The following is a 21472-nucleotide window of genomic DNA, read 5'->3' as shown; positions in this document are numbered from 1 at the left end:
TTTTTAAAAAAGAAAAGTAGGGTTAATTTAGGGCAATATAAGCCAAAAACAGCACTTTAAAATGATTATGGGTAAAATCCTCAATAGTTGTCAAATATATGAAAGAATGCTCCACCTCACTCTTAGTAAAAGAAATGAATATTAAAACTGCAATGAAATGATATCTACTAGATGAAAAACAACCAAGACATCTAAAAAAGTTCCATAAGACACTTCCACAGATTGAGAGTGGGAGTATAATGGGTACTCTTGGATTTGTTTCTATACTTATATATTAATTTGCTTGTTTTCCTTTTGGAGGTCTGCCTTTGTATTTGTACTTTGGAAGTTCTTTTCACTTGAGATCAGATGTCCAGACTAGGATGACCTTAGAAGGTATTTTGCTAAGTGAAATAAGTGAGTCAGAGGAAGACAAATGCCATATGATTTCACGTATATTTGGGATCTAAAGAACAATATAAACAAACAAAACAGAAACAGACGCAGACACATAGATATAGAGAACAGATGGATCGTTGCTGGAGCAGAGGGGGGCTGGGGGACTGGGTGAAAAAGGTGAAGGGATTGCGAAGTACAGATTGGTAGTTACAAAATAGTCATGGGATGCAAAGTACTGCATAGGAAATGCAGTCAGTAATACTGTAATAACTATGTATGGTGCCAGGTGGGTACTGCAATATCAAGGGATACACTTTGTAAAGTATATAATTGGCCAAGCATTGTTCTGTACTCCTGAAACTAATACAAAATAATGTTGAATGTAAACTGTAATTGAAATTGTTTTAATGTTTTTAATTTTTTAAAAAGTTTTAGATTTCTTTGGTATCAGGATAGTAGCAATAAAGTGCCCTAAACACACAGCTAGCATCATAAAATAGTATAAGGTAGTGATTGGCATAAGATTTCTCTAGTTCCTCTACTATTGAGTTCTTGTGAGGTTCATTCACTTTTCTAGCCAGATAGCAATGGGACATAGCATTATGATAACTGGTTTGTTTGATTTGCTACTGGACTCCTTAAGGAGCTTGGGACCTGGGTACTCGGCCACCAAAGCGAGGGAAGACACTGCAGACTCATTTTCCAGGCTTTGTCAGTGGTCCTGCTGGGGTTATGGCTTAATATTGGCAAGGCTTCCAGTGACTCGATTTGCTGGGAAGGCGTGCCCCCTAAAGCATGCTCCAGGGCTCTGTCATGGCTGTGGAGGCCAAGGACAGGCTGGAGCTCACCTGGACCCAGGTACCAGGAGTTGAGGAGCACTTGATTCCCAAATCATCGCACAACTCTTCCTGATAAACTGACTTTAGTATATATTTTATATTTAGATCTTTACTTCATCTTGAATTTATTTTGACATGTAATAATGATTATTTCATTTATTTACAGGAAGACAGTACACTCGATGCTGCTGAAGAAATCATCAAGGCATGGAATAAACAGAAGTCTTAATAGATGCAAACTGCTTTAATGTTTCTAGTAAATGACCTAGTATGGAATTGTTGTTAGTACTGCCACTCACTGGATATTGAAAAACAAATATTTCAGTACAAATAAAATTTAATTTTTTCCAAATAAGTTAATCCCTAACAATATTGTAGAGATCTGATTTTTTTTTTTCAGTTGAAATATGTTAAAACACCTTCCACTAGTATTTTATGAGAATCAATATAGCATTTGGATAAGAACTGTGAGGTGCTGGTTTATGCCTCTCTTGCTTCAGTTTCCTCCCCATAAAAAGACTTTATATGAAGTTTATGAGTTGTGTGTGAGAATGATATGGACTGAAAAGTATGTAGATCCTGGCAAACAAACACTCAATTACTGTTAGCCTGTTTTACTTCTTCACTGCCATGTAAAAACTCTTCACGGGTTACAACCCCCCATGACTTCATATTTTGGCTTTATCTACACACCCGTAGTTCCTTTCCCTTTGTTACTGATGACTTTGAACTTGACTCACAGTTTTGCCTCTATGCCAAGTACTGCCATTACCTGGGATGGCTTCAAGGTCCACATGGATTACCTAGGCTTTTGCTACTTTGAACTCCTCATCTCTGTTGATGTTCACCTCCACTTTAGCCACCCAATTCCTTGGCCACAACCCTGAACCTTTCATCATTCCAGGCTGTTCCACCTTAGAGGTAATAAATTAGTCATCACACTCTAACCACCTATCTTTACAATATTTTTTTCAATCTATCTACCTCTCTCTCCTTTCCTCCTCTCAAAATATCATTTCTTTAAACTCAATATAATTTCAAATCTACTATTTCTCAAAAAAAAAAAAGGTCTGTGGCCCTCTTACAACATAATCAACTAGGATACTTGTTGAAAACAGATTCTAGTCTTTACCTCAGACCTACTGAATAATTATTTCAGAATCTGGCCCTTCCCAGATGATACCTAGTAAAGTCTGATAATCACTGCTGTAGTCCATGAAATGCTCTTATTTTATTCTTATCAGTTCTCTTATATCTTGGCTCCCTTTGTCACCCAGCTTAGATTTTATCATCTATCACCTGGGCTGCAAAAGGCATAGCTGGGGAGGTTCTAACAACCATGAATGCACATCATTGATGTTAACTCTTCAGTAATCCTGTTACAGAGCAAAAGGGGGTTCTTTCACGTGGCACCTTGGTGTAAAACCCAACAGCTAGTGTTGAGGAAAACAAGTCTTTATTTACAATATTACAACCTGGGGAGGGCAGTGGGCACTTCAGCTCAGAGCCCTGTTCTCCCACAAGACCCAGCACTTCCCTTGCTCCCCAAAAGGCTAGAAGCCAAAAACATGCCCAGAAGTTCCCCATCCCTGTCAGCTCTCTCCTTCAGGATCTGGGGTACAATGTCATCAGCCTCTCTATAACAGTCCAGGAAAACATGTGCCATGTTGCACTGGACCACACATGATTCTCTCTTTGCCCTTTCAAAGTCACATGGATTTCTTATATCTCCTTGCAAACCTCGTGGATCCCTCTACTCCCCAAAATAGGTGTCTCCTCATTTTTAAATCCCTGATCATGGCCTGTGATGCAGTGGCCATGGTAACCGGTTCTGACCATTCACAGAATCTTGTGCAGGCCTTGTATGCTCTTTCCTCACCATTCTGTGGTCAAAACCTCTCCCATCTCCTTGGAAGAACAAAAATCATTTGCATAACTAAGACACTAGCTACCAGCCATAGATATGCAAAGGAATCTTGAAAGCTGTTCCCTTCCCCCATCCCCCAACTGTAGGCTCTGGGGAATTTTGAGGACCTGCTCTGTAACAATCCCCTTTGAGTTTCCTCTACCTTTTACTGTAGCAGCAATTTCTAATATTCTCCCATTCTCCACAATAAAAATATCCAACCTTTTAATTCTAACACCCCAAAGTCTACCACCACTAGTACAATTAAATGATGTCATCTCCCACTTCTGAGAAAAAACAAAAAAAAACAAAACAGAAGCAACCAGACCAGCAATCTCAACAGGGATCCTATGAGTGAGCCTTTGACATGTACATCCTCATCCATCCTTTTTTCATTGCCTCCTGGGGATGAGAACAGCCTGGCGAGGACTGATGGTTAAACGGGACCAGGCTCAGCCACCCAGAAGGAGGTCAGAACCTCAAAAACCAACTATTATATAGCAATACAAATCCCATGTACATTTTTAAATTTAGCCTGAGTACTTGTGCTGGGGACTTGGTAAAAATTTTTATTCTTTTTGGCCTTAGACTAGTCCAATGCTATTCCCACTGCCTGTGCTCTGAGTCCCATTTCTTCTCACATTCTCAGAAATGGTTCAGCCCATTCTCTTGTATCATCAACCTCAACTGGCTTCCTTTCCTCAGCAATAAGACATGTTCATATCTCTCTCATCTTAGAAAATTATTTCTCTGACTCTGTCTACCACCCTATTATCCCTTCTCAGGGAAAAATTTTTTCTATCTTTTTTTCTCTCCCCTCTATCTCCCTCCATCTTTCTTTTGTTCTTCCCTTTAATAAATATTCATTGAATTCCTACTATGTGCCAGGCACTATTCTAGGAACTATATATGCCCTTAGGATATATCAGTGAACAAATAAAAGATCTTCGTCTTCTAGGGCTTCTGTCCAGGAAAGAGAGACTAACTAAATCATGAACATAATGAGATATATTGTATGTAAAATTTTTACATGGTAATTGTATGAAGAGGTAAAACAGGATAGAGGAGAATGAAAGTGTTAGGGGAGCAAATTGGAATTTTAAACAGTGTAGTCAGGGTCTCATGGAGGGACATGGAAGCAGACGTAGAGGAGGGGAGGAAAAAAGCCTTTTGAAGGTCTTGGGGAGGAATGTTGCAGGAAGGAAGGATAGCCATGCAAAAGCTCTAAGAGGAGGGTGCCTGGTATGTGTGATGAATAAAGGGTCTGTCATGGCTGACTGGGATAACCAAGGGGCAGAGTAGTAAGCATTAGATCAGAGAAGCAACATAGGACCTCAAGAACTAGCATAGGGATACTAGTTTGATCCAGAGAATCAGGGTGCCATCCCACATACTTTTATAAAATATGTAAGATAATATTTTTTGCAGCATGGTTTATAATTATTCCATACTGGGGACAATCAAATGTCCATCACCAATCTTATATTTAGAGAATATATTAACACAATGGAGTATCATGCAACAATAAAAATTCACACACTAGGTATACACAGTAACCTGAAGGAATTTCACCAATACTGTTTTCATAAGGTTTCCTCATAATAGCTTCAGAGAATAAGCTGGAGGTGTCAGTAGAATGTTCTATAATACTGTGATCATCGAAGTCTCACATGCAAGCCCCAACTCTGGGGTTCTGGAATTTCTGTGCTCACTGAAGTGAAGGCTTCTTTCCATGTTTTGGCCCAACAGTCATGCCTACAACTGGTCCACAGGGAACTCCATGTCTGTGTGGTCTGAGAGGGAGAGATTGCCATCCTTTTAATTTGGTTGCCATGAGGAGAACTGACTTGGGAAAAGAAGAAGGCATGTATTTTAAATAGGGGTCTGTGGGTAAACAGTGCAGTATTGGACCAAAAAAACTTTTTTTTTTAAAGTCTGGCCTAACACCTCTGGAACTTTAGAGGCCAAGGCCAGACCTGAGGCTTCCAGATATCTCACTAGATATCTAGGCTCAACTATGGTTAGAGACCATCACTGAAGTCATCAAGAAGCCGGGAGGAGCAGGCTTAGGGAAGATCAGGTTAGTTTTGAACACGCTGAGTTTGAGATGCCCATTAATCTTACAGGCTGGATAGTCAAGAATGGAGTTTAGGAAAAAGGCTGGATATATATACATTTGAGAGTCTGTGACTTATTAATGATAGTTGAAGATATGAGATTGGATAAGAGTACCAGATATGTCAGTATTAGCAACAAGAAGAAGACTAATGACTCCTCTTTGGATCTTTGGGAAGATTTAATGAAAAGTAGAATAACTCCTGAAAGAGTTTTCCTCATGTGATGATTCCACTTTCCCTTTCTCTCTCTCTCTCTCTCCCTCCCTCCTCTTTCTCCCTCCCTCCCTCTCTCTCTTTCCCTCCCCCACCTTCCTCACACACACAGACACACACACACATTCCTCTCTTACCCTCAACCCTCTACAGCCTGGATTCCACTGCCAATATTTTCTAAGTTCTCTAATGATCTCCATGTTCCTAGATTTAAAGGCAACTTATCAGTTCCATCTGCCTTTGCCTCCTTGTCTTTACCACTGCAGTCCATTCTGACCATCTTAAACTCAAACCTTCCTTGCTCCTGTGACACGGCACATCTGTGAATTTCCTCTCACCTCTCTGGGGCTGCTCCTTTTTTGTCTCCCTTGTCTGTTCCTTAAATATTGGTATTTTGCCTTTCTCACTAAATAACTTAATCTACAGTATATGCTAGTGACTCCTAAATCTGTATCAGCCTGGTCCTACCTGTTGAATCTCAGGCCCATATATCCAACATCCCATTTATCATCTCATGTGGACACTTCATAGACAAACCTTATCTAGACTTGTCACCTCACCTCAGTGAATGGTGCCACCAATCCAGTTGCTCAAGTCAGAAGATTTAGAAGTCATTCTTAATTTTTCTCCCACATCCAACATATCTAAATATCCTAAATATTGATCCTAAATATCTGTTAAATTAATTATTTCTCTCTGCCCCACTACCACTGCTCTAGTACCAGTCAGTATTACTTCTCAACTAGATTACTAGTCAACATCCCAACAGAACTCCCTGCCTTGCTCTTTGCAATCCACACCTCTGTAGACCAAGTGAGCTATATATAAAATGTCATATGATCATGTTACATATATTAACTAAGAACATTCACATTACAGGTTGCAGAAAGCCTAACCTATATGGGTTAAAACAAATAAAAAGAAATTGTCTGTCTCAACGGGAAGACTTTAGAAGTAGTTTCAGTTATAGCTTGATCCTGGGCTCAGATTACATGTCACTAAGCTTCATCTAGCATTTCTATCTTCTTCATGTCAGCTTTATCTCCAGGTCATCCCCTCCTGCGATAGCAACGTGGCGGCAGCAGTTTTTAAGCATCATATGGTAACACTAGCAATCCAGCAAAAGAGGACACTTTCTCTCTGAAGCTCCATCAGATAGTATGGTGTGTCTTACTGGCCCATTCCTGAGCTACCTGCTGTATGTGGCCAAGGAGGTCAGACCTGTTAAACAACGTATGCAAGGTCAACTGACCCAAACAGCATTGGTTGAAAGAAGGAACAGAATAGAGAAGGGAGGAAATGGATGAGTAAACATCTAAAGTGACTTTTAAAACCCTTTAATTACTCTCCATCTCTCTTCACATGAAAGCTGGTCTCCTCATCAGTGCCTACAATGCCCTGCCTGAAACAGTCTATCTTACTTCTTCAGTCTCATCTTTCCTGGTCATTTTTTTCCTACTTAAATGTGTAGTCATAGTAAACTTATTTTATTCTCTGAGCCCTTTCTCTTGGCCTTTAGGCACACATCATTTCCTGTCATTCAAGCATGCTTAATTTAGGCTGCTTATTAGTGGTGCTTAATTTTATGTGTCAGCTGGGCCTCAATGTCTAGATATGTGGTCAAACATTATTCTGGGTGTTTCTGTAAGGGCATTTAGGGATGAGATTAACATTTAAATTGGTGGGCTATAAGTAAAGCAAATTGCCCTTCATAAGGTGCGTGGGCTTCATTCAGTCAGTTGAAGGTCTTGATAGACAAAAGGCTGACCTTCCCCGAGCAACAGAATTCTGCCAGTAGACTGACTTCAGACTTGAACTGCAACATTATCTCTTCCTAGATTTCCAGCCTGCAGACCCTGCAGATTTTGACTTGCCAACCCCCATAATTGTATGAACCGACTTCTTAAAAATCTTTCTGTATATACAGAGAAGCATACTATTGGTTGTGTTTCTCTGATGAGCCCTCACTAATGCAGGTGGACTAGCAAAAAATGAAGATAAATTATCTATAAATTCCCTAAGTTATGAAAGAAATCATTCTATGACATTATACTGAACAATAATGAGATATGGACTGCAGAGAGTAAACAATGATGAATTTTTGAGAATTTTTAATGGAAGATAGGGAGTAAGGCAAAAACTATGGGTTGGCTAACCAAAGGTCAATGATATCCACCTTCTCCTTTAACTATTTTCTACTGTAGAGGCTAAAAAGCCCCAATACCCAATTTCTTAGCTTCCAACTAGTCAAAAATGTTGGGGAAGAGCTTCCCTAAATGGAGAAAGATAAAAGGCAAAGTTAGCCTGAAACTTTATTTTTTTCAGATAGAATGAGAATGAAGTCCTGCATAATAAGGATGGCAGAGGCTGAAAGATGGGAAGAGACTGAGACCCTGGAAGGAATTTGGAGTCACTGTAGCTAACCCCAGAATCTGTAATGCATGAGAAAAATAAGTCCCTACTTATATAAGCCACTGTAATAGAGTCTTCTCTTATTTACGGATAAATGCAAGGCTGCTTGATGTAGAGGGTATGGTAGAAAGGATATATTCTTCTTCTAGAAGATAAATTGATCTGATGAAAAGGCCTGGAAGCAGAGAGAGAGGCCAATCAGAAGGCTCCTGTAGGAGCCCAGGAAAAAGATGAGAAGGGCCTAAAAAATTTACTGTGAGAGAAGGGTAAATCATCATAAATCTTTGTCGAATTCATAAATTTTTCTCATCATTTTTATGATGAAAAATTATATAACCACACAATTATCAAATATTTTAAATAAAAAAATAGTTCCTATACATAAAACAAGAATTCTCCTTGGTTTCAGTTGGATAAGCCCATGGGTAAAACAAAACAAAAATCTCAGCTATGTTCTTGAGATGTGAGAATCCCATTTTGTTGCTGCTCTGAGAATACATCTCATTACTCAATCACTCCAATTAAATGGGAAGTTCACCTGCTGACAAACAGCTATCCTGGGATATATCAACATAAACTGTAGAAATAATTGGATTTTTCTAATCAATATTAACTTAATCATATTATACAGTTGCTATTTTCTTTTACATTTAATACAGCACTTCCCTTATATGTAAAACTTTCATTTGTAGCTAAATCTCATGATTAAAAAGGTAGATAATTTAGTCCTTTTATCAATGAGTGGTTATCCTGAGTTCAGTATTATTTTCATAAACTTTTATTCCTTTCATTAACTATCCATTAAAAGTATAAAATCATGTTTTAGCTAAACCTTAGTGCGATATCTTCTAACACCATAACTCCATTTACTGTATAAATACGTGAGATGACTTATAACACTACTTTTATTATTTTTTACTTTAAATAATTTTAATTTTTTAATTACACTTGACATACAATATCATATTAGTTTCAGGTGTATACCTCAATGATTACATAACTTAATAAAATAAAAGACATTACATAAATTAATAAACGATCACCCTGATTAACTTAGTTCCCATCGGACACCATACATTATTACAATATTACTGACTACATTCCCTATACTGTGCTTTACATCCCCGTGACTGTTCTGTAACTACCAATTTGTACTTCTTAATCCCTTCACCTTTTTCTCCTTCCCTCCCATCTGGCAACTGTCAAAATTTTCTATGTTTCTTTGAGACTCTTGTTCATTTTTTTGTTCGGTTTGGTTTGGTTTGGTTTTTATCTATTTTGCCTGGTGTACGTATTACTACCCCAGCTTTTTGTCTGTCTGTTTGTTTCCATTTTCATGAATGATCTTTTTCCATTCCTTTACTTTTCCAGTGTGTGTCTTTCCATCTGAAGTGAGTCTCTGGTAGACAACATATGTAAGGGTCTTGTTTTGTTATCCATTCAGTCATCAAATGCCTTTCGATTGAAGCATTTAATTAATTTGCATTTAGGATTTAATATTTGATAGATTTGTATTTATAGGCATTTCATTATTCATACTTCTGCTGCTTCTTTTTTAAAAAGGCCCTATTTAACATTTCTTGTAATACTGGCTTGGTGATGATGAACTCCTTTAGCTTTACCTGGTCTGGGAAGCACTTTATCTGCCCTTCCATTCTAAATGATAGCTTTGCTGGATAGAGTAATCTTGGTTGTAGGTCCTTGCTTTTCATCACTTTGGATATTTCATGCCAATTTGTTCTGGCTTGCAAAGTTCCTTTAAGAAACCAGCTGTGACAGCCTTATTGGAGTTTCCTTGTAGGTAACTAACTGCTTTTCTCTTGCTGCTTTTAAGATTCTCTCTTTGTCTTTATCCTTTATTATTTTAATTATGATATATCTTGGTGTGTGCCTCTTTGGGTTCATCTTGTACGGGATTCTCTGTACTTCCCATACTAGTGTGTCTGTTTCCTTCACCAAGTTAGGAAAATTTTTTATTATTATTTTTTCATATAGGTTTTCAATTGTTGTTCTCTTTCTCTCCTTCTGGCAACTTCATGATGCAAATGTTGGCATGTTTGAAGTTGCCCCAAAGGCTCCTTATACTATCTTCATTTTTTAATTCTTTTTTATTTTTGCTGTTCTGAGTAAGTGTTTTCTGCTTCCTTAACTTCCAAATCTCTGACTTAATTCTCTGCTTCATCCACTGCACTGTTGATTCCCTGTAATGTATTCTTCGGTTCAGTTAGTGTATTCTTCATTTATGACTGGTTATTTTTTATGTTTTCTTTCTCTATTTTTATGTTTCCTGTCTCTTTGTTGAAATTCTCACTAAGTTCATGTAACTTCCCATAAGTTCATGGAGCATCCTTATAATGAGTATTTTGAACTCTGTATCTAGTAGATGGTTTGTCTCCATTTTGTTTAGTTATTTTTCTGGAGCTTTATTCTGTTCTTTCATTTGGGACACATTTCTTTTTCTCCTCACTTTGGCTGCCTCCATGTGCTTGTTTTTATGTATTAGGTAGAGCATCTACATCTCCTAGCCTTAATAGAGTGACCTTAGGTAGTAGGTGTCCTGTAGGGATCAGTGGCACAGATTCCCCAATCACCTGAGCTGGGCACTCCAGGTGCACCCCTTGGGTAGACTGTGTATACCTCCTATTATAGTTGAGTCTTGATTGCTGTTGGTATATCAATGGAAGGGATTTACCCCCAGGCTAAACAGCAGCCACGACTGGCTGTAACCACCATGGAGGATCATCTCTGTAAGGGCCGAATCCATGATCAGAACTTCCTTCAGTGGGGCTCTGGTGCCTGCTGAGTCCACCCCTTGAGTGTGTACGTTGCAGAGGAGATTGGGTGGTGTTTTGATATGGTTTGAAGTTTCCCACTGGGTGTGCTAGTTCTGGGGCCTCTTGGGAGGTGCAGGACACCTGTGCCCTGCTCAGTGCCATCCAGCATGAGCTACAAAGTGGTCTGCAGATGGCTGCTACTTGTGCTGGATTTGGAGGTGCCCAGTAGAGACCAAGCTGTGAACAAAGGTCAGGTCAATAGTGCCAGGACTGGGTCCACTTAGCTAGATTCTGCTTGTCCAAGAGAGTTTAGGAAAGTCCTAAGCAGAGCCAAGAAGGCTGTGTGTATGGAAAAGCCACTAGAAACAGGTTGGGTGGGCCACAATTTGGGTGGAATGGGGTCTCAGGGAATCACCAAGGCAGGGTGATGGAGACTCAGATACGGAGTTTACTTAAAGGTTCTGTCAGGAGGAAGGCTAGGAAAGAAACAGTGGCCTCTGTCAGCACTTCTGCCTGGGAGAAAGCTGCCTCTCCAGGTCTCACCCCTGTGCCAGACCACTCAAGTCCCTTCCTTTGTGCGCCTAGTGCCTTTTAAGCTTCTGCCCAGTGCTGGAATTCAGTCAGTGCATCCAAGTAAATCCATGTGCAGGTCCTTCAAGAAGAACAGCTGGGACTCCAGGAGCCATCTGTCTCAGCCACAATCCCCGCTGGTTTTTGCAGCCAGAAGTTATGGGAACCTGTCTTCCTGGCACCGGAACCCTGGGCTGGGAGCCTGGTGCGGGGCTGGGACTCTGTTCCTCAGTGGGGACCTCTTGTAGTGCACAGCACAACTGAAAGGGATTCAAAAACGAAAGCACAGGCACTGTGGATAGTGATAAGGAAAAAATGCTTTATTAGGGGAAGAGTATAAATCAACAGTAAGACACAGGGAAAGGCGGAGGGGGATTTCAGGGGGAACACATTACCAACCGGGCTATCAGCACCCAAAATCACAAAGCAACATGCCATGAAGCCTTGGGGTGGCGGTGGTCCTCCAGAGCCTCAGTGGGAACACTAGGGGTCCCAGGCAGTGTGTTCTCTCCACGGGTTAGACTTCGGAGGACCGATCCCTGCTCCCTAGCTTATATAGATTTTACTAACAAAAATTATATGAAGATAATTGCCCTCTGCTTGACAAGAAACACCTGGTGGGTCCTTGGCCCCTGGGAACTGGCCAGATTCCCAGAGTACATGGAGCCACCCTGCCTCTTTCTAGCATTCAAGGTTGGTACAGTCTTGTTTTGGGGGGATGCTTATATAATAGCTCTTGGTACTTTTCCCTTCTGGGGTTGTGTCTGAAACCATGTCCCGGTTCACTTTTAGAGCTCAGCAGTACACCTCTGCAGCCAAGATATGTCTCTCAGTGTTTCTCTGGCACACATGGATGTGAGGCCAGTCCTTTCTGCGTGTCCACCCCTCCAGCCAATCTCTATGTGGCTTCTTCTTCATGTCCTTAGTTGTAGGACTTCTGTTCAGCTAGATTTCAAGTGATTCTGAATGATGGTTTTTCTATAGTTAGTTGTGATTTTGATGTGGTTATTGGAGGATGCGAGTACTGCATTTATCTATGCTGCGATCTTGACTGGAAGCCAACACCATTTTTATAATTATTCTTGAGGCAGTCTGCTGACTTATATGCATGAAAGGATACAAAACTCCTGAAAAACTATTCAGTGTTCTAAAAAAAAACTTCTCTCTGGAATGCCCTTCTCTTGTTAAAACATTGGTCTGCCTGCTGTACCTTGGGGAGTAACCATTTTAAAGTGAAGTTAGCTCATGATACTTTTCTGTTGAAACCCCCTCAATGCTTCTCTATCTCTGGGTAAAAGCCAGAATCATCACTCTGACCTTTGAGCCTCTGCAAGATCTGACCCTACTCTTCCGTAATCTCATCTCCTACTATTTTCCCCTTCCCACAACGTACTCCTTGAAAATCCCTGAACACCAGCTTAGCTCCTTTGCATCTGAGGTTCTCTCTGCCTGTGCTTTAGCCCCCCAGCATCCACCTGGCTCCTCAGATCTTTACTCAAATGGCACTTCAGGAGAACTTATCTGACCCCCCATCTAATATTGTCAATCCTGCCCCTCCCCGTCTCCATCCTTTCCTTTTTTTTCCTTTTTAGCACTTACCACCATTGAACTTGCAATAGGTTTCTCTCATCTAGTTTATCATCTATGTGCCCTCCTAATATAAATTCTATGAGGCCAGAGATTTTTAATGTTCTCTTTGCTGCTGTATCCCAAGCACGTGTTGCAGAGTCTGGCATACACTGGACACTCGACAACCAATTGTTGAATTCATGCATTTCTGCAAATTGAATTTGGCCCTCAGAACACCCCTGGATTTTGCTGTTTTGTTTTTAACCTCAGGTCTCTCTTTGGACCATGACTTTCACTTATTACTGATTCCCTGATGTGCCAAAGTTTGTTCTTAAATTTTCAGATGTGATTGGCATGTATTAAAGTCACTTCAGCCAGGCTCCTGAATCATTTGTGTTGAGGGCTTTAGCTAATGATCATGTGGGACTTTCTCTGACCTCTGAAGCCCAATCCCAGAACACAGGACTCAAAGTTGCACTTAACTCTCCACTCCAGGATTCTTAGGTTCAATACAGTAGTGGTGTGCCAGCATTTTTAAACCATGTAATGCATCTATCACATGCACACACATGCACATGCACACACATGTTTGGGATTACCTCCATCTCTTTCTTGCCTGGAAAATAGATATTTATAATCAGGGTTTGGTTTTCAGTCTAAAATGATATTGAGTGGGTGTCTCAGCCTCTGCTTCCCAAACATGGGGAAATGGGCATTTAAATCAATGCAGCCTTTCTAGATGTCAATTTCACAATATTTATCAAAATGTTCTATGAGCATACTCCTCAGTGCCCTGATTGTATTGCTACATATTTATCCTTTGAACATACAAATGTTCATCAATAACTATGAACAAGAAAATTCATGACAGCATTTTTTACATTTTATTTTTATTATTTTATTTCCCCACCTGAGGACATGTTAATTGATTTTAAGAGAGAGAAAAAAAGAGAGAGAAAAACATCAATGTAAAAAACAAAAACAAAAACTTCGATCAGTTGCATTCCATACATGCCATGACTAGGAATCGAACCCACAACCTAGGTATGTGCCTTGACCAGGAATCAAAGCCACAGCCTTTTGGTGTACAGGATGATGCTCCAACAAACTGAGCCATCCACCCAGGGTATAGCATTGTTTATAATACCAAAAAGCTGGAAATAGCCAACTTCTCTATTATTAGTGATGTAAAGTATCTAGTCAAAGAATGCAGTGCATCTCTTCCTTGGAAAAAAAAACCTATCCTATACATATGATCTTTTGTGCAAATTAAACAAAAATACATCAATAGATTAATACACATAGGTTCAATAAGTATGTGTTCTACATGATTTTGAATTATGCAAATTAGATAGTAGGCCGTTACAAATATTAATATAGTCTTGTCCTCAAAATTTTTTATAAATTTAATTTTCCCAAATATAAAATTTGCTTAAAAATACATAAATTCAAGACTGGCAGGCTGGGTGTTTATACAGTTGCAATAAGGCATTGTCACCTGAGCTATAAATCATGCTATCTTTAGGCCAGGACTCTGAGATGGGAAGGAGTTTGGGAAGTGGAAGGAACTGAATGACCTCCAGTGTAGTGAGTTGCAGCATTGATGTCCCAGCACTGTTTTTGAGCATAACTTTTGGTTCAGGAAACGGAAATAGCTGTCTACAGTACTCAGTAAATGATTTTAAGTAACATAATCTCTCCTTATTTCATAATCAATTAAATGCAATATTAATAGACCCAAATACTTCTGAGTTCCAAACAAAAGGACTCAAAGGTGTATGATCTGTCATAGTGTAGTTTAGTTATTTGGAAGTAAGCCATAACTAAATTCTCATTAAGTTAGTGTAGCTCATATCATATTACTATGGAACAATTTTATGAAAATTTGGAAGAATCAAGTCTAGTTATGTATATTAGACATAGAAATTTTTGATAATTTAGTTTAGTGGGAAATTCTCGGGCTCTCTATTGTAAAATCAAATATTAGCCTTGGTTTTGCGGAGATTAATTTTTTTCTCATTTTATTTTTTCTTTTTACCTTTTGACCCCCTTCACCTATTCTTCCCACCTCTGACAACCACCAACCTATTCCCTGTATCTAGAAGCTTGCAGGTATTTTGGTTGTGTGTGTGTGTGTGTGTGTGTGTTTAAAGATTTCATATATAAGACGGATCATATGGTATTTGTCATTTTCTCTATGACTTTTTTCATAATGCCCTGGAGGTTCATCCATGATGTTGCAAATGGCAAGATTTCCTTTTTTATGGCTGAATAATCTATTGTACATACAATGTGTACAATTTATTTATCCAATCATCTGTCAATAGACACAAAAGTTGTTTCCATATCTTAAGCTATTGTAAATAATGCAGTAGTGAACATTGGGGTATGTATCTTTTCAAGTTAATGTTTTTGTTATCTTCAGATAAATATCTGGAAGTGCAGTTGCTGGACCTTATGGTAGTTCTATTCTTAGTTTTTTGAGGAACATCCATACTGTTTTCTATAGTGGCTGCACCAATTAACAATCCCACCAACTGTGCACAAGGGTTCCTTTTTCTCCACATCCTTGCCAACACTTGTTATTTCTTGTCTTTTTGATTAACAGACATTCTAATAGGTGTGAGGTGATATTTCAATGTGGTTTTGATTTTGCATTTCCCTGATGATTAATAATGTTGAGCATCTATTCCTGTACCTGTTAAGCCATCTCTTTGTCTTTGGAAAAATGTCTATTCAGATCTCCTGCCCATATTGAAATCAAATTATTGGGGGTTTTGCTTGTGATTTGTAGAAGTTCTTTATATATTTTGGATATTAGCCCCTTATCAGATACATAATTTGAAAATATTCTCTCTCATTCTGTCAGTTGCCTTTTCATTTTGATGGTTTTCTTTGCTGTGCAGAAGATTTTAGTTTGATATAGTGTTATTTATTTTTGCTTTTGTTGCTTTTGCTGTCAGACTAAAAAAAAATCACCAACACCTATGTCAAGGAGCTTATTGTCTATATTTTCTCCCAGGAGTTTCATGGTTCCAGGTCTCATGTTCAAGTTTTTAATCCATTTTGATTTAATTTTGTGTATGGTGTAAGATAGTGGCTGAGTTTCATTCCTTTGCATGTAGTTATCCAGTTTTGAGACTTTCTTTCCATTGTATATTCTTGGCTCTTTTGTCATAAGTTAACTAACCATATATGTGTGAGTTTATTTCTGATCTCTGGTCTCTCTATTCTGTTAACGTTAATCTATGTGTCTGTTTTTATGACAATAATATACTGTTTTAATTACTATAGCTTTGTAATGTAGTTTGATATTATGGAGCATGATCCTTTCAGCTTTGCTCTTTTTTCTCACAATTCCTCTAGCTATTCAGGGTTTAGTTTAGTTTAGTTTTGTTTTGTTTTGGTTCCATACTAATTTTAGGATCATTTGTTCTATTTCTTTGAAAAAGTCATTGGGATTATGACAGGGATTATGTACATTGCTTTGGGTAGTGTGGACATTTTAACAATACTGATTTTTTTCAATCCATGAACATGGAATATCTTTCAATTTATTTGTGTCTTCTTCATTTTCTCTCATAATGTCTTGTAGTTTTTCATATACAGGTCTTTTACATTCTTGGTTAAATTTATTGCTAGTTTTTCAAAGCAACTGTAAATGAGATTGTTTTCTTTATTTGTCTTTCTGTTAGTTATTAGTATATAGAAAAACAACATATTTTTGTGTATTGATTTTTTATCTTGCAATCTTACTGGATGTATTAGTTCTAAAAGGTTTTTTTTGTGTGTGTGTGTGTGTGTGTGTGTGTGTGTGTGTGTCTTTTTGGTTTTATATACATAATATCATCCCATCCGCAAATAGTGACAGTTTTACTTCTTCCTTTCCAATTTGGATGCCTTTTACTGCTTTTTTTTTCCCCTTGCCTAAATGCTCTGGTTAGGTCTTCCAATATAAAGCTGAATAAAAATTACAGGAGTGGACATCTTTGTCTTGCTCTTGATATTAGAGGAAAGGTTTTCAGCTTTTTACCATTTCACATTGTATTCTGCCTAACAGAAAAAAAAGCAGAACATATAACCAATCTCTCATTTGCAAAGTAGACAATAATGTAGGACTACAAACAGAGTTTAACATAATGGAAAAAGTAAAGATGATAATCCATAGACATGTTAGAAGTAAGCATTTGATGAGAGTGCTACAAAAGTAGCTTGAGTGGTCAAAATACTGGGTTAGAAAGGTTAGAACAGAGAAGGCAAAAAGTGTCAAGGGCTCTTATGCAGCTTTTATATTGCTTCTTGATGCAAATGCTATAGAATAACGTTACTAAAATCAGTAAATGATGGCTAACCCATTGTAGTTTCGGTGGTTTTAATAGAAAAGCTACACTCAAGTTAACTTTCCTTTTTTTAACTTGAAAAAACCCACCCCAGTAAAAATGTTCTACATAACTGAGGGCGTAGCAAATACCCCCTGTATTAAGTTATATCTGGGAATTGCTTATTTTACTGTCATTTAAAACATTCACTAAGAGATTTGGTTTAGTAGTGAGAATATAGTTAATAGTTGGATAATAATAGTACTAGTGATGATAGCACGGACTCTTGTGATGTCTGAGCATGAGACACTGTGTAGAGACTGCCTATTTTAGGTAAGACCAGTGGTCAGATGGTGAATGGCAAATGTTTTTATTTCACAGAAGTGTGGGGCAGGCTTCATCCATCCTATTAAGTCGAAGAGAAAAACCCAAAGTAGGAAAGGTCAGAAAATAGTGAGAATGATCAGGCAGAGTTGATAATTTTGTAGAAGAGAGAAAGCACTTAGGAGAAAAAGAAAAAAAAAACAAAAACAACTAACTATAATGGGAAAACTGCCTTGGTAAACCTAATTTGGTTTAATTATTGTGAAGAACAATCAGAATAATGATGTTTTAAAATATAGTCTTTCAACTATAAGGCCATAGTAATCAAAACAGCATGGTACTGGCATAAAAGCAGACACATAAATCTAAGGAACAGAATGAAAACCCAGAAATAAACCCATATCTTTATAGTCAATTAATATTCAACAGAGGAAGCAAACACATACAATGGGTTAAAGATAGTTTACTCAATAAATGGTGTTGGAAAAATTGGATTGATATGTGCAGAAAAATGAAACTAGACCACCTTCTTACACCACACACAAGAATAAATTCAAAATGGATAAAAGACTTAAAATGTTAGACCTGAAACCATAAAAATCATAGAAAACATATGCAGCAAAATCTTGGACATTGCTTGTAGCAGTATTTTATTGGATATATCTCCCCAGGCAAGAGAAACAAGAGAAAAAATAAGCAAATGGGACTACATCAAAATAGAGTCTTTCATTCAATCCACCAATAACACATACAAACCAACATGTATTGGGTGTCTTCTGTGTGTAAAAGGTTAGTCACAAAGATCCAAAGAAAAATGGGATCTTCGGTCCTCAGTGAGGTAACTACAGTTACTTCCAAGCATGCAAAGTAACAGAATTAGCCCTGGTAAAGCATTGTTTAGAAAAGGTCCTCGTACATGCATTGACTTTAACACCTAAATTACACTAAGATTTTAGGGACTTTTTGTATATCATTCTATTTCAAAGGTATAAGTTGCTTACTGTCTTAAAACATTATAACTGAAGTTACAATTTGTCTTTTTTTAGAATTTTTTTGTTTCTAATTTTATATTATTATAAATAACATTTCAACGGACAATTTCATGAACACAGTATCCTGTCTTCTACATTGCTTCCTTACTCAGATTCTCAGAAGGGGTTTATTGGCTCAAAAGGCTTTAGACCTAAATCTTTCTTGAAGTATTGCCAGATTGCTTTCTAAAAGGTTTGTATCAATTTATAATACTGTGAGTGATTCATGCTGTAACGAGAGGAGCAATTTTATGTTCTCATCACATGGTAACACTTTACAATTAATAGTATTGGAGTTTTAATTTCATATTCAAATAATGAGATTATTTGGAAGTAGGTATATATTTTATACAATAAGGTTTTTAGTATATGATTTTAATGGAAATAACAAACACCTAATGTTAAAATTTAGTCTTTAAGAAAGTGTCAAAAACAAGTCACACAAATATGAACATGTTTCATGTTCTTATTTCCCCCAATAGTTCATCAGGGCACTTGAAAACCATTAATAGGACTTTAAAAGCAAATGTTATCTACATTAAAATAAACATACTTAAAAACATTTTTAGGAAATTATAGCCTCATATATTGTTTCACCTCATGTTTTTTATTGTAGAATGAAAAAGTTGTTATTTGGGGAAAAATTGTTGGCTTTAAGACATAAAATGAAACAACACTAACTAAATAATGCAGCTTAACTTTTGAAGTTACACAATGCCAAATGATATCTTTTTGGAAAAATATTAATTAAAGAAGTCACAAGCTATTAATACAAACCTTGTGGAATTACTTTGTTTTGCTTTTATAGGAGTGATTTAGAAATTTAAAGGAAAACTACTATCCACTGAACATTGAATTAAAAGTGAATTAGTCTTTATCAGTCTTCCTCCCTGATTTTGTAATGAGATAACAGACAGTTAATATTTTCTATGTGTTAATGTTTTAAGTCTGTATTCTACTTTCTAGCACTTCTGAGAAGTTTATGGCTTTTCTCAGTGAAAAACTGGATATATTCTTAAATGGAGGACAAGCCACCAATACTGGGGAAGCCAAGATTTTAAATAAATTAACAGATGAACAAATGGAAAAGTTAGATTCAGGATCACATATGCAAGTACTCTTAGAAATGGGATATGAGCCATGCAACATTTCAGTTTAGGGAGCACATGATCTGACAAACAGCTGTGGACAGCTGGCCAGAATATTTTAGTGCAGAGCTGCCCCCTAAAATGAAGCCCACATGAGTGCTGCAGGCACACTGGCTGTTGAATCCATTCCCTGATCTTCAAATCTGTAAATCTGCATTTTTGTATTTTAAGTTTCTATTAGGAGGCATACTTCATTGATTCTGGAGCCAAATTGCCAGGGTTCAAAGCTCTCATCTGTTATTTACTAGCTGCCTATCTTCAGGCCAATTACTTAACCATTCTGTACCTCAATTTTTCCATCCAGAAGATGGGGACATTAATAGCATCCAAATCATGAAGTTGTTGGAAAGGTTAAATAGGTGAATATATACAAAGTCTTAAAATAGTACTTGGTGCATAGTAAGCACTATATGGATGTTTGCTACTGATATTATCATTATTAATTCTTATTACTATATCTACCTGAATTTAATAAAGCTTTATAGCTGTTATTAAAGCATCAAATGATAGTGAACCCCAATCTGTATTTCCCAGGGGATAGTAATTTGGGCCTAAAAATATTGTCTTGCAATAACAGTTACATAGTAGGCAAGCATAGAAGTGGGAAAGTTTAGTCAGTTGTTCCTCACTTTTAATTCTCCCTCCACCTCTAACTTATTTTGTGAACCTGGGAAATTTACCTATTCAACCTTGCCAGGCCTTTAAAAGGAGAATAATAATACTTGCCTGACAAGATAATCAATAATTAGATAAGATAATGAATGTGAGGTGCCTGACATTGGCCTAATGCTCATGGACCTTATATCTACTTTCAAGAACTCAACTAGTACGTGCCGCTCCATGTGGTGGCCTCTCTTTTCCCTTTCTGGCTCCTTGCAACCTTCAACAGAGTCTTACTCTGCTGCCTGATGAAACCAAACACCAAGAAGCAGACCCTGGATAATCACCAACTAAAAACTTAGTGTGTAAAGATATTGTTGGTAAAGTAGTGTGTATTATAATGCTATATTAAAAAGGGTTAAAAGCTCATCTTACTTAGAAGTGTACATTAAAGTAAGAATGGGTCAAGGTGATATATGTGATTTGCTTTTAAAATACTTCAGCAAAAGGAGCGACGAAGAGAAATAAAAGGACCCATGAAACAAATGTAGCAAAATCTTGATATTATTTAATTAGGATGATAGGTGCATAGGAATTTATTATATAATTTTCTATTAAGATTTAGTTTATTGTGTTTGAACTTCATACATGATTTAAAAAATTGAAAAATGTTAAAACCCTCACATTTCTATAGGTAATTCATATGGCTCCTTAGCTACCAGGCATAAGTCTAATATTCTAAACATTTTATCCCATTTCCAAAAGAGTAAAAGTCAGACCTGGTGATAAATTTCACCGAATCTTTCGTTCTTCCTAATGTAAGAAACAAGGACATGGTGACTCCCAAACCAGTAGGAAGTCATTAGTAACAAAGGGCAAATGTAATTAAAGGGTCTTAAGGGTAAATGTAATTGGAGGATCTCTGAGAAGGGAGTTGACAGTATTAGCATATTTACAAATCACAATAGGGGATAATCGCCTTAGATTGTAACTCCGGAGTAACCAGTAATGGAGAAAAGGGGGGAGAAGAAGAGGGGTGGGGGAGCTAATTGCATTAGGGAGGGGGAGCTAATCACACTACTATGAAACCAGTTTTCTTTGTCTACTTGGTGCCCACATTCTCCTGGCTGAGGGCGCGCCCGACTCTGCAGACTCGTGAATAAACGCCTCGCTTTGCTGCTCAAGTCCTGTGTCCCGGTTTTTATTGTGAGCATTTCTCACACTAGTCCACCAGAATTTGCCATATAATTTCCAAATAAACATTTGTCAAAC

The 21472-nt window shown here is 37.7% G+C and overlaps 1 protein-coding gene across 2 annotated transcripts in view; it reads left to right on the top strand.

The window, feature by feature from the left end:
- KYAT3 (kynurenine aminotransferase 3) overlaps nt 1-1577 on the top strand; it is a 57797-nt gene extending 56220 nt beyond the window's left edge. For both annotated transcript variants that reach the window (XM_090269700.1, XM_090269699.1), the window contains exon 14: nt 1384-1577. In XM_090269700.1, the coding sequence (XP_090125826.1) occupies nt 1384-1446 (63 nt within the window). In that variant the 3' untranslated portion in view covers nt 1447-1577. The remainder of the gene's footprint in view (nt 1-1383) is intronic.
- Nucleotides 1578-21472: the final 19895 nt, after the last annotated feature.

This window comes from Furipterus horrens, unplaced genomic scaffold, assembly GCF_987537825.1.
Source record: "Furipterus horrens unplaced genomic scaffold, mFurHor1.1.pri manual_scaffold_3, whole genome shotgun sequence".
In the NCBI taxonomy this organism is placed as follows: Eukaryota; Metazoa; Chordata; class Mammalia; order Chiroptera; family Furipteridae; genus Furipterus; species Furipterus horrens.
The sequence above is the reverse complement of the archived record's forward strand: the minus strand, read 5'-3'. Positions and strand labels throughout refer to the sequence as shown.